This window comes from Polypterus senegalus, chromosome 2 (assembly GCF_016835505.1).
Source record: "Polypterus senegalus isolate Bchr_013 chromosome 2, ASM1683550v1, whole genome shotgun sequence".
In the NCBI taxonomy this organism is placed as follows: Eukaryota; Metazoa; Chordata; class Cladistia; order Polypteriformes; family Polypteridae; genus Polypterus; species Polypterus senegalus.
The window spans coordinates 237,705,072-237,719,574 of record NC_053155.1 but is presented as its reverse complement, the minus strand read 5'-3'; the positions used below and the strand labels follow the sequence as shown (position 1 = coordinate 237,719,574).

The following is a 14,503-nucleotide window of genomic DNA, read 5'->3' as shown; positions in this document are numbered from 1 at the left end:
GGACATCTTTTTTTTTGTTTTGTTTTAAAGGCTGACACCGGTCACCACTACTTTGTCATTATAATTTTCTGATTGAAATTTTGTCCTGTGTGATGAGCCATGCTTAAGCTTCCTGTGCTGAGGCTAAGGATCTGCACTGGTACCTAGAAGGTTGCTGATTCAAATCCCATTACTGCCAGAAGAGATCCTACTCTGTTGGGCCCTTGAGAAATTGTGCTCTTTTGCTCATTTTAATATTTTTATTGCCAGTTTTGGATGTGACTTTTCTGCTAAAACTCACCCTCTAAGGTTAGCATGGGATAAACTTAAGAAAATGCACTGATAATGTTTCTTGAGAAAACTGTTTTGGTTGTTTTTGTACCTGGTACTGAACTTTAGGAATGCCAGTACCTTGCAACCCAAGTGAACAGCAATTAAAGGTTTCTATAGTAACCAATTAGCTGTTAACCAAAACTAACTATTGGTGAGCTGGGGTGCTGAGTTTACCACTAGGACAATGGCTGCTAAAAATAAAAAATCAGTTATTTCAAGCAGTAATATCTATTAGCAGCAGTAGTAATGTCTTGACTATATTCTAAATGCGTTTTTAGTGGTATCTATCCAACACATGAAAATTTCTAGTTGACTCCAAACTTTTGAATGCTAGTGTACATGTGCACTGCTCAAATACTCTAATACATTTTGTAGAGGAGTACTACAACTTCATTACCACAATACCTAGAAAGGCGAGTTTGTGATGGTTGCTTTTTTAAAATTAGTCAATTTTAAGACTCTTGATTAGGTCATTGCAGCTTGTTTGAAAATGAAATTTGAAAGTATTTCTGCTTTTAAAATGCTTTAGGTAGCACTATTTCCTACTTGTTTATAAATCATACTGAAGACCTGAGCAAGAATCCAACCTAATCAGCATGTTTCATATAACTTGATTTGATATTTGGTAAATGTTTAATTTTACTACTTCAGAGTAAAGTTAGTCTGAGAAGAAATATATGCCGTATATTTTAATGCTTTTGTTTATTGAAATTTATTTCTTGACTTTTCAAAGCGGCGTTTCTAATGAGCATTTTTTCCTTTGATGCTTGTTCATAGCCAAGAGCCGAAGGCAACCAAAGCCTTACAAACCCAAGAAAATTATTAAAATGGAAGGCAAAATTGCAGTTTACACTGCATGTAACAATGGAAGCAGCAGCATTGTAACAAAGGATGGAGAGCTTTACATGTTCGGAAAAGATGCTGTTTACAGTGATAGCTCTTGTAAGTCAGTGTTTTGAAAAATGTACATCTGTTTTTAGTTTGAAATTGGCTATCATTCTGTTTTTGATAATCTGTTTCGTTCTTGTAGGCAAGGTTACAGATCTGAAAGGACACTTTGTTACTCATGTAGCAATGGGAAAAGCTCATACATGCATCCTCACCAAAGATGGAGAGTTGTGGACATTTGTGTTAACAATAAAGGACAGTGTGTGGTGATACAGGATCTATGAACCAGGCAGGAAAAGGTTAGTACCTTTATAATGTACTGGTTTAACTTGGAGATTATCATCTTGATGATACATTTTTCATTTACACATAACTGTATAGTCTTGAAGCAGTATGACTACCATGTTACATCACTGTAGTTTTATAAATTAATTTTGTTAATCTTCTGCACCTTTCTGTGGGAAAGTTTCATTGTAGGCGTGCAGCAGGCACTGTAATGGCTGGATTGCACACTTGTCACTGCTTTTAAACTGTAGTTTGTTGATATTGTGTATAAAAAAAAAAAATTAAACTTTAAATGATAAAAAGCATGTCCAATTACGAAATCTACTCACTCTGGTGATATTTTATAGACTATACATTTTGACTGTAGCAAAGATATAAAATTTAATACAGGCTTTAGTGGAGTACCATAGTGTGGGTGTCATTTGCCTAAGTAGGTACACATCAGCAATATTTTAGTGAATTAGGCAGCACCAGGGCACTATGTATACATGTTATAAAGAATCTGTCCATGTGGATGCCAGAAAAGAGTCTGAAGGGAGCGTGGTTCACCTTTAAAACAACTGAATGTATACAGCTGGAGAGGTAAGTTGACATACGGTATATTAATAGGAGTAGTCACAGGCCCTGTCATGCATAATGGCCCCTTTAGAAAGAATATCTTCAGCAAACAATATACATTACAAAATGGATAAATATGTGTTGGGTGACATTAAATTGAATTATTAAAAGTTAATTTATTTTAGTTGTTTGCTAGTGATGTGTAACACATACACCGTGAGCTCATTCAGGGGCTGCTAGCTCACAGAGTCCTAAGTTTGACTCCTGGCAAATGCTGCATTTGTTCTGGAACTTCTCCCCATGACTGAGGTTTTTCTTGCACAGACCAACTGTCAACTGACTCAGTGCCATTGTGTGTGTGTGTGTGTGTGTGTGTGTGTGTGTGTGTGTGTTCTTTGAAGGACTGGAATCCTGTTTAGGGCTGGTTGAAACCTTGTACCAGACACAAACCGAACAAAGTTTCTCTGTGTCCCTGAACTTGATAACCTGGTGTGAAAATGAATGATTTTATTTTGTTACTCTTTTTTGTTTTGAGTTTGCATGTCACAAGTCAATGTTTTCTACTGATCTATCAGAAAAACATTTAATTTAATGAGAGTATTTTAGTTACCATTCTACAACACTGGGAGAAGAAACAATTCCATTTTCATAATACTTTAAATTACATAATAGAGTAAATGAATGTACAGTACATGCAAACAGAGCATCATATTGCAGAGTTGCAACATTATAGACCAATGCTGTAATTGCTCCATTTAGATACTTTTTCTGGCTCATTTTCAGCTGTCTTCTTCATGAGTCAGTTGACTGCAGATGATGTAATGCTTTGGAAAATTCCTTAACCGCATTGTTATTGCACTCATTGTGCAGGGAAGCACAGCACAGTTATGTCAATCCACAGTCTTTACTTTGTTAGTGCGGCATTTATCAGTAATGTAATTTCTCCTAATATATACACTTTTGCTAAGGTAACCATCACTATTGAAATTTGGCATGTGTCAGAATAAGGTGTGACAGAGTAATACTGTACACCCCCAAAATTTTGGAGTTTACGCTCCTAGAGCACCCGCGAATTGTGAAAAACCGCGCAACTTTTGGATGTGATTAAAAAATGCCTTTTTAAATGCCTATTTTTATAGTTTAAACCCTAAATACAGTATGCCCCCAAAGCACTTTAATTTCATTGCAAACTCAACTTAATACATTGCCTAAAAAAATTACCTTAATACATTACCTAGAAACAGAATGTAACGGTAAACCCGTACTGCACAATTGTGTACTGCTATGTCTCCGTGGTGCTAGAATGTAAAATACCGATGTTACTGCTATACATACTGTAATTCATGCAAGTGCGTTTTCTTTGTTATGCGCTGTCATTTTCTTTGTTATAAGTAGAGTAAATACATAATGATTTCATTTAAGTAAAATACAGTAAAATATACAGGTATTCACCAATGATTAATGATATTGATGATGATGAAGTAGCTGTGCAGTACGATGCAGAGGATTTAAAGCTCCTCGGGTGGCGCCTCTTCTTCAGGTGCTTCAGGAGGAGTCTTATCTTTGGACGGGTCTTCTTCTAGTGGGATTTTGTGCTGGCTTTTCTTTATAGGTTTCAGGAACATTGTGATGAGATGTTGATACATTGTCTCCTGTAGCGAACTGCTGGTACAATTTCCGTGCTTTCTCACAGATGATATTACTGTCCAGTGGCAAGGCAGATTCCATCCTGAGAATATTTTTATTCCCTACGTTCGTTACCTTTTTTGGCACTATCACAGAAACTTATAGATATGGTACTCCAAATAACTGTTTCGTTCTTCTTTATGCAGTGTACGTGCTTTCATTAATGTCATAGTGGTGTGCTACTACAGCATAACTTGTTAGTTCCTGGAGCAAATCTAGTAATTCAACCTTCTCCTGGAGTGTTTTAAACTTCTTCTGGTGCTTAGGCTGTAGTACCAGAAGCCTTAGAAGGTGCAGGGCGTTTTGGCGACATCTTGTAAGTTCAAGAATAACAAAATGGAAAACACAAGGACACTCGGCTGAAGACGCGTCACAGGGCAGCAGTCAATCAGCATCAAGGAGAAATGAATAACAGTCTCAGATTGGCTACTTTTTATATATACATGCTGCAGTGGACACTCCAATATGCGAGATATTATCACAGTGCGCACAGGTTTGGCTTTGTTGTGTTGTGAATAGCATGGAACATTCATAAAATTCTGATGCTACCTTACCGCAATATCTCTGAAAAGGATATTTAATGATTAAATCCATCAATCCAGGGATTTGTCATTCCAGCAAGCATTGGGCACAAGGCTGAAACAATCCCCTGACGGGGCATCATCTCATTGCAAGGTGAATACTAGCACTTACATACACACTCAGCATCATTTTATTGTCACTAAATCTGCATATCTTTGGAAGGAAACCAGAGCACACTGTGGAAACCCAGAAGGAAAACATTCAAACTCCAGGCAGAGAATACCAGTGACGTGACTCCCTGCGAGACAGCAGTGCTACCACTCTGCCACAATGATTTATCTGTAAAATGTAACCTACATACTTTAATGTATTTCATCATGAAAGTGATATCAAGTATAAATCTAAATGTGCAGAGAGTTGGAATATCATACATTTAATGTGTTCTGTGTGGTGATCTATTGCTGTTTGCCGCTGCTGTCAGGTCCAGAAGAAACCATAGAAAAAAAAGATGACACAGAAGAAGATATGTGTGACTTTTAAAATGTATCGTGTCATTACGATGGGAATATATGACGCTTTGAATATAAAAGCACCACGAAAGCATTTGTATGTTAGCATTTTGCTTCATCACGCCAATCCATTCATCAAACATTGAAGTGCTACACATCAATTGCAGATCCCGCAATCGGCTTTCTGTCATGCAGCTGAGACTGCAAGGAGGTCACCTGGGGCCTCAGCACACTGCACCTCTCTAATCTTGGCTGGCAGGCTGCAACCGCGATCACATGTTCATTTCGAGACCTGCTCAGGATGCACTCAAATGAATGCTGAACCGCAGGATGGCGCCTTGATGGTGTGTACGCTTTCTGAGTGTGGCAGGTATAACCAGCCATACCCCTTCTTTCTTATTCACTTAGTCCGCCTCAAGACTTGCTACTTGAATTAGAAGAAAAAACTTGCAACAATGCATGGTGGTTTTTCATCATGATCATTTGTCTGCAGAGGCACGCCTGTGCTCTGTAAAATCTAGTTTACTTCTCCTTTCTTCTCATTTGTTGCCTGGCAACAGACTAGGTGTATTGCTGCATTACTCCAAAGAAGTGTGTCTTACTCATTGTTTTATTGTTGCTATGACAGTAGGCAAGGATAGAGGCCTTATGGAGTCTCCCTGAAGGAGATGTGGCAAATAAAAAACACAAAACTTTCTGGTACCATGCAAAAGTTTTAAAGGAATTTCGTTTGCCATGCGTCAATTTCAGAGGCTCTTGTAGATGGCATAGGCTATGAATCTATCATATTTTTAGTAGGACTGTTGCTTTACTACGCGTGTGCTATTGTTCGAAAATTTGGTGAGGAGATGGCTCATGATTTAGTCCAGGAGCCAAAGCAATGCCCAGTCGCCAGAGCAAGACAGGTCAGAATGAAGAACAGGGACAGAGGAAGAGAGTCTGCTTCTTTCCTGAGCAAACGCCAATAGCAAAAAGAATATAATAAAAATGAACAAAAGCACAACAATTTAGAATTGGCGTGCAGTTCTGAAGGCTTGTACAACACCGACATAGTGGTGTCTTTTAATAATCCCTTAGTGAGTATGTATGTGTATATGTATGTATATATATATATATATATGTATATATATATATATATATATATATGTATATATATATGTATATATATATATATATATATGTATATATGTATATATATATATATATGTATATATATATATGTATATATGTATATATATATATATGTATATATGTATATATATATGTATATATATATATATATATATATGTATATATATATATATATGTATATATATATATATATATATATATGTATATGTATATATATGTATATGTATACATATATAGTATGTGTGTGTGATAGTGATAGGTGTGTATATATATATATATATACACACACACACACACACATACATATATATATATATATATATATATATATATATATATACATATATATATATATATATATATATATATATATATATATTAGTAGAATACCACACAGAAAGGAAGTAGTAAAAGTTAAATAGTTATGAAAGAAAAAGCAAACATTTTAAAAATAACGTAAGATGATTGTTAATGAACTGTTTTGTCATTGATATGAGCAGCAGTTGTCATCTATTCATTTATATTATATATATATATATATATATATATAAACATGAATAGCAGCGAGTAGGTAAAAAGAAAAGGAAACATTTTTAATATTGGGCTGGATCGCATTATGATTGACAATGTAATTTTGTTTGTTTATTGTTACAAGTGTTGTTGGTATATATATATATATATATATATATATATATATGTATAGGGCTTCTTACACACAGACACATATATATAAAATATATATATATATACACATCTATATATTAATATCTATACATATATATATATAGTTATATATATACATATATACACACACACATATATATATATATATATATATCTACATATATATATATTAAATTACTGTACCAATCCAATTAATTAGAGGTTGTGTACACCAATCTTGATTAATCAGACATGTAATCGCACGTAACCTGTTCAAATCAGAAAATGTTTTTTTTTTTTTTAATTTAAAACGGTTTTAGTGGCCTGACAGAATCAAAATAATAGACATGGACATGAATATTAAACTGAAGTTGTTAATTTCTGAAAAAAAGCTTTTAAACTGCATTTGAATACAAAACAAACAAAATATCATCCCTGGTTAAATTGGGCAGACTTAAAAAAATAAATGAGAAGTTTATACTTGTTACTAGAATAGCATTATCTTTGAACAATAACCAAAATTTCAACATAAAGTGTAATTTTTCACTAAAAAAATAAGTCAGAAATATAAAAGGTAATTTGACCCTGAAGCTACTCTTTAAATCCTGAGTAACATTAAGTCAAAAATTATTTTGTACATTAGGCTAAAACAGTGATCAATATTGAACACTTTTGTAATTAGATGTGATTTAGAATTACCAACGGTCACGGAAGTCCAATGATCCTGTACATATTAAAGTCCGCTTGTAATGCATCTAATTTTGCTTGTCAGTGTGGCACAAAACCATGTTTTATCAGTCAGCTCTAAATGATCAGTCGTAGGAACGCCATTATTCGACTTCTAACATTTTTGTAGCTGTGATGTGTATCAGTGTACGTGATGGTACCAGGAAATCATGCGCATTGACAAAAGTTCCCCGCCTGTTGGAATTGAAAGTGATACAATGCTATTTTTTAACTACAGGAGCACACACACATGCATCAAGTCAACTGTGTTGTGCTAAGAAAGGAAAATTTAAAATAACGAATACGATTCCCTGGCGCGAATTCCAATATTTTTCAATGTCCCAAACCAAGGAGATGGAAGCAGTAAAATGAACGGGTAGCGGGCGACATAGGTCAGTGTGTAATATCCTCTCGGGAATCGAACCTCAATGTCGGAGGCGTAAGACTCTACAATTGCGCCACCGCTTGTTCATGCTAAAGTATGTAGATCGCTATAGATATACATTTATATATATATACCCGTGTATCGCAGTGGAGAAGTAGAAGTTATGAAATGTGTGTGTGTGTATATATATATATATATGAGCTTCAACGCCGTGGGGGCGGAGTTTCGTGTGACATCATCACGCCTCCCACGTAACACGCAGTACAGAAAAACCAGAAGAGCTCAAAAAAGCGTCAAGAAAAGCATATAATATAACTGAGAAGGCAGCTAAACAATGTTATTGAAGCAGTGGACATATACAGCCATATTCATGAGTTCTGCTACCGAGAAATAAAGCACGTAACCTACACTTTAAATTCGTTCATAGACAGGGCTGATTGGCGCTTTGTAATTTAGTGTCGCCCGATATAAGGTCGTCCGCCACGTAACCAACAGCAACCGCCAATGGTGTTATTCACGGGTGAAGGACCGCTATGAAGAGGAAGATGAGATGGTCAGGGTGGTGTCGACACAACCCGCCAACCGCGAGAGAAAAGTTTTAAGTGCCAGGACTAAGGTAACATTAAATACACACGGATACATCGAGAGACAGCACCGTTGAAACCTTCGATGGCTGCAGGTTCCAGCGGCTCAATGCGAACTGGACGCAGTGCACAGATAAAAAGCAACAGTTCCAAAGAGAGCTGAACAAAAACCAATTACACAATTGAAAAGGCAGCAAAATCAAGCGCCTGATACATACATATTCATAAATCCATACATGAAACAATAAAAGCATACGGTGGAGAAAAAAAAAGTCAATGTCCCGCTAAAGGAAGACACAGTAAAAACCCATACATGCAGTGTGTTGTGGGTCTCAGACAAGAAGAAGACGAGTTGTTTACGCAGTAAGAAACGGATCGATGGATGAAACTGTCATCTTTTGAACGATTGACAAACACGGAATGTAATCTCTGAACACAACACACCTGCCAACACGAACCTGATTGGAAAGAACAGATAATCAAATCCTTGATGACAGCGCAACACTAGTAACACTCACAAAACAAATACTGTAGGCTGACAGTCATGCACATATTTAAAATGTTCTTTTTTTTCTACCTTTTTTAACACATTAATTATCATTATGAGCATGGTATATATATATATATATATATATATATGTATATATATCCCATTTCACAATAATAACAATGGATACTATTCTATATCAATGATTGTTTTGCAAAGCCATACCAGTGTATTCATTACAGATGAACGGCAAAAAGTAAGAGCTGCGAGGATGACTCATTGAGGCATGGCCGTAGTGCGCTATTAATCCTATCTGAATTCGCGCCGATCACATTTGAAAACATATCTTTTCGTTCATTAGTCCATATGTAGTCAAACTCAAGGGGTCGCTGGTCACATCCCGCCCGGTAATTATATCCCGCCCGGCAGATCATTTATACATCAGGCTGTCAGCATAAAGCCCCAGGCGAAGCGCCTGGTAACACAACAACCACAGATCCCATAATGTAGCGCGTCAGCTGCCTTGTATCAGGGTGCAACCTGAATGCAATTCAGAAGATATGCAGAAAAACAGCATACTAACAGAATCTGACACTTCAGCGACGTAACTGCACAATCACAAAGTGATTAAGTGAAGCTGCTTTTATGAGACACACAATGCATTCAGTCACCTTTGCCCCACTTTCTCTGTTGCCGCCGTTGCTACCGTTAACCAAGCCGTCACTACTGTAAAAGTTGCCAAATACTTATCTTTGTTGATATAAAATTGAGCGCATCAAGACCGAGTTTGCACGCGCCAGCCATGAACAAAAAGCCTGGCCCACATGCGCCTCGAACCTTGTGCATGTTTGGTAGTACATAATCTGTGTGAAAAGTTTTCTCATGATAAAGACTAATGAAAATTAGCACCCAGGAGACGCCCACCGATGAGCATCCTGAGAATTCCACAACACAGAACCTCCTCACAGCAAACAGAAACGCAAACTCAGGCTGTAAAAGATGCCAGGCGTCTGTAGCCTCTAAAATGACATATACATGAGCAAAGACAATCGAATGATTTGGTGATTTGTTGCACGTAAGAGGAGTTATCCATTTATCAAAGCAACAGACAGACTTAAATAGCTGTGTGTATATATGTAAGATATATATGTATGTGTATATATGTGTATATGTATAGATATGTATATATATATATATATATATATATATGTTTGTGTGTAAATAAATATATGACAACAACACCATCACTGCCAACAGTGAACACCATTGGACAATCAGGTTACGTTATTTACTTTTCTTTTCATTGTTTCTTTTAACACACTATCGGCCATGCTGGTAGGTTTTTGTTGAAGTATACTAATAAAAAGCAGCCCTCATCACCACTCAATGACTTCATCATCAAAGGACTCATCACCACCTCCAACTCTCCCATGTAGGTAGAAGGCCGGAAACCTGTGCTTTATTCCTTTACAGCCATATTTACAAAAGTTAAGCAGGTTTCATTGAAATTTACGCAGTAACGGTCATAACAGTTTACGCCTCCATGTTGAACCTTTATATGGCCCCATCTTTCACGGTAAATTTGGTAGGCGCTTCCCCGCGCCAATCAGAAACGATGTAATGCATTTATTTGATGCAGGCGACGCCACATCGTCGGCCGCCATATTAGGCTTTCTCCAACGTCACTACACTCCTCCAACTTCCTGTGTAGTAGAAGGCTGGTCCTTCCACGAATTTGTAGACGCAGTTTCCCCGAGCTAAATCAATACAAGTGTACTTATTTCTGTGTATACGATCACTGTCACGCTTATATTGAACTCCCCTTCAACGCCACTAATTCAACTCCGTAGAAGGCTGAAATTTGCATGCTCATTCCTCAGCTACTTTACAAAAGTTAAGCAGGTTTCATTTTGAAATTCCCCACGCGTAACGCAAGGTTCATAACAGTCGCCCATTAGCCGCCCCAGGCGCTGAACTTCCTTTATTGGCGGGCCCCATCTTCACTTGGGGCCCAGCAGGCGGCTCTCGCGCCAATCAAGCCAATGTAACGAGCTATTTTCGGTGGCATGATGCCACTGTCGGCCGCCATTGAACTTTTCAACGGTTCAAAGCTATGGTTCATGTGAGTTGATGGCTGCCGCCGAATTTTTTCGTCGTCATGTACCTAAATGGCCAAATATTTACACCTTCGACAACCGCCAGTGCCACTTAACATCTTAGAGCCACAGGCAGACGCATTTCAGTGGTGACACCTGATGTTTGGCGAATGTTTAAATCAAAAGCTGATGTGGTTATCGGCGAAACCGGGTTGTATGCTTATAACACTTGACAGAGATGCCAAATTGTCACTTCAACATGTCCTGCAAATGGGCGTTATTGAAACAAACCATGCAAACTCACAAACCATTATGGCGAGCAGCAATCCAAGCTGTGAGACGGAAACAAGACACAGTTCACATGTCAACTGCAATGCCATGCTCAAGAGTGTTTCTCAGCGCATGCTTGGTCGCCATATTACGCAACCAGAGAGGCTTCTGTTCAAAATGTATACAAAGAGATTCCAACAAATACTATTGGTATACTTCAGTTTAAAAAGGTTTTTAATTTTCTTTAATAAAATTTGTTATATTACGCCATACATGGGTATTTGTTATATATATATATATATATATATATATATATATATATATATATATATATATATAATGTGTGTGTGTATATATATGTGTGTGTGTGTGTAAGGTATGTGTGTATATATACACACATATATATATATGTATATATATACCACCTAAAAGGATTATGGTCTGTGTGTAAAAGTAATTACCCCCTGAACTCAATCAACAAAGTCAAGTCAAAGTCAGTTAACTTTATTATCTCAACCATATACAAGTATACAGATGGTATTAAAATTGCGTTTTCAGGGTCCACAGTGTAACAACATGATGTGCAAATAGTAAAATTAAAATAGAATGTACCCTAAAATTTATAATTAAAACACAAACAAACAAGACAAAGACATTAGCAAAGATAGGACAAACAAGTAGCAGCAATATTATGTGTAAGATAGGTAATATATTGGCAAATAAATACAATAATAGATATAGATAATACAGAAATTACTGAAAGCGTATGATAATAGTTGTTGTAAACAATGACAGGTCAGAATGTTTCAGGTATAAACTTAGAGGTCATATGGAGATTTTCAGCGTTCTTTGCAGGTGATAGTGGTTTTTCATGTGCAAAGTTCTATATGTTTTGTAGAGGAGGTTGAAATGGTGGAAGGTCCCAGGGGCAGCGCCTGGTGTTGGAAAAGGAGTCAACAGCTGGGGGGTAAAACCGCAGCCTCGCAGATTTGGCTTTGATGCTGCAATATCTTCTTGATGGCAGAAGTGAAAAGTCCGCAGGGTGGGTCCTGCACAATGCCGTGGTACGGCCTTATGACAAGGCCAGGAAGAAAAGCAAGTTTGTAGTGAAGGGAGAGGCACTTCATTACGAAATTTCTGTTGTTCAATATCCTTGCAGGCACGCTATGTCGGATATGTTACATAGTTGCCATTACAGACAAAAGATGCAGCTGGAACAGGACACTCTCTATGATGCCTCTGCAGAACATGGTGAGGATGAAGGGGAAGACGCGTAAGCCGATTCAGTCACCAGGAAGTGTAGTCTCGGCTTTCTTTGATTAGTGAGAGGTGTTATAGTCCAATGCAGTTCCTCAGTTAGCAACACCGAAAGAACCGGTGTTACCTGCAACTTCACATATCTAAACCGCTGATGCTGCCAGCCGGATGCCGGGCAGGACGTGATTTTCTTACAAGTCCACGAACATTATCTTTGTTTTGCTCACATTGAGAGAGCATGATTGTTACACACCACACATGACAGCCATTTCACCCTCATCTCACATGTTTTTTCATCCCTGCTTATCAGTCCAGCACCGCCGATCATCCGCAAACTTGATGATGATGATTGGTGTTGCGCGGCTGCAGTCGCCGTGAGTCAGCAGGTGAAGAGCAGTGGACCAGCACAGTTTCGCGGTGCTCCAGTGCTCAGTGTGATGATGCTGAAGCGTTGCAGTTCATCCAACTGGATCAGCCTCTGTCACAGTCCAGGATCCAATTGCAAGAGGGTGGCAGTGTTTAGGCCCAACCCACTGCCTACAACCAGCTTGGAGGATGATTGTGTTGGAAGGGCAGAGCTAAAGTCTATGAATAGCATCCTGACATGTGCTTTTTCAGATGTCAGTAGATGGGAAGGCAGAGTATATGTCCTCAGTTGACCCCGGTTTCACGTGTATGCAAACCGAAGAGAGGTCAAGGGAGGCAGGGAGATTAGTCTTTTATGTGACATGACTAACCTTCGGCACTTCATTGGTGATTGTGCGCAATCACGGTAGTCATTCAGGCACTGATGACCTTTTGGCACTGGTATGATGGTACCATTTGAAGCATATGTTGGGACTGGGATTACTGGCTCATAGAGATGTGTTGAAGATGTCTGTGAGACACCAGCCAGTTGACTTGCACACACATTCTTTTGAGCACAAGACCAGGCATGTTGTCAGGTTCCTGCAGCCTTCCTTGATTGATTCTGGATAGAGCCCCTCACATCTGCTATGGGAGAGACAGAGTGCTTGGTCAGTGGAGGGAGGTGTTGCTTTTCTCAAGAGGCCTTTTGCCCTGTGCCTCAAACCCAGCAGTAGTTGTTCAGCCATCTGGAAGGGAGGCATCACTGCTGTGTGTGATTGGCCGGTAGTTTGTAATTGCTCTGGAACACCCTCTGCCACACACACGACGGTGCTGGTGCTGCTGAATTGTTTGTTGATCTTCACTGATGCCCACTCTAGCTCTCCTTATAGCACCCAGGTTACTCTGGTCACCCTAAGGGCGGCTCTTTGTTCTGCAGATCTAGTGCTGCATTGATCTTGAGCTTGTACTTTTCTTGTCATCCCAGCTTGGTTGGCTCATGGTAATCCTTGGTAACAAAATATCCCTCTATGCATTTGAGATGTAGCCAGTCACAGAGTCAGTACCTCCAGATGGAGTCACTATCCATAGTGTCTTCTGAAAATGTCCCAGTAGTCTGTCGGGCACCAAGTGTCTTGAGAGTTGAATCGCGACCAATCGCTACACACCTGATGCTTCCTTGTGGCTGGTTTTGAAAAAGTGCCGCCTTCAGTGATTCTAGAAGCGTGCAGAACCATAAAACGCGAGATCTGGAACAGCCCAGGAGGGTAAGTAGCCTTTGTACGCCAGAGCCGCCGCTGTAAACATTGTCCGCACAGTTTCAGTTGCAAAGTTCACATTCTGAGGCACTTTGGGAGAACACTCCGTTGGCATGACAGCGTTCCGCACAATGGCAAAAAATGCCTCGCGCGGCCACGTTGCAGTTTGCCGAGATCTCAGAGAGTTCCGCCAGCCGCCCGGTTACATTTCGCGCTTAGGCGGAGGTAGACCGCCACCACCATCACGCAACCGTATTCTCGCAGGTAGTGCGTCGACACCTTATCGCTGATAAACTTATCAGCGGGGAACAGTGTGTCGCCGTTAACCGAGGCGTGCAGCGCCGCCGGTATACCACCTCTGCTCACAACACACAGTCTCACTGCATGGTCTTTGCATCGACAAGAGGGGCGCTCGTCCGGCCGGAAGATGGTCAGTCCGTCATAGCTGATTGCCGGAAGCCTGCAATGCCTGGAGCCATGTTCAGTGAAGTCAAAGAGGCAAAGTCTTCATTTCACTGCTTGGCCCGCTGCAGCTTTATA

General features: G+C 39.1%; 1 protein-coding gene across 1 annotated transcript in view; it reads left to right on the top strand.

Moving 5' to 3' along the window:
* mycbp2 (MYC binding protein 2) overlaps positions 1 to 14,503 on the top strand; it is a 503,803-nt gene that overhangs the window by 140,294 nt on the left and 349,006 nt on the right. The window contains 4 exon segments of the mRNA XM_039745368.1: positions 1,090 to 1,254; positions 1,343 to 1,438; positions 1,441 to 1,461; positions 1,464 to 1,499. Of these exon segments, the coding sequence (XP_039601302.1) occupies positions 1,090 to 1,254; positions 1,343 to 1,438; positions 1,441 to 1,461; positions 1,464 to 1,499 (318 nt within the window).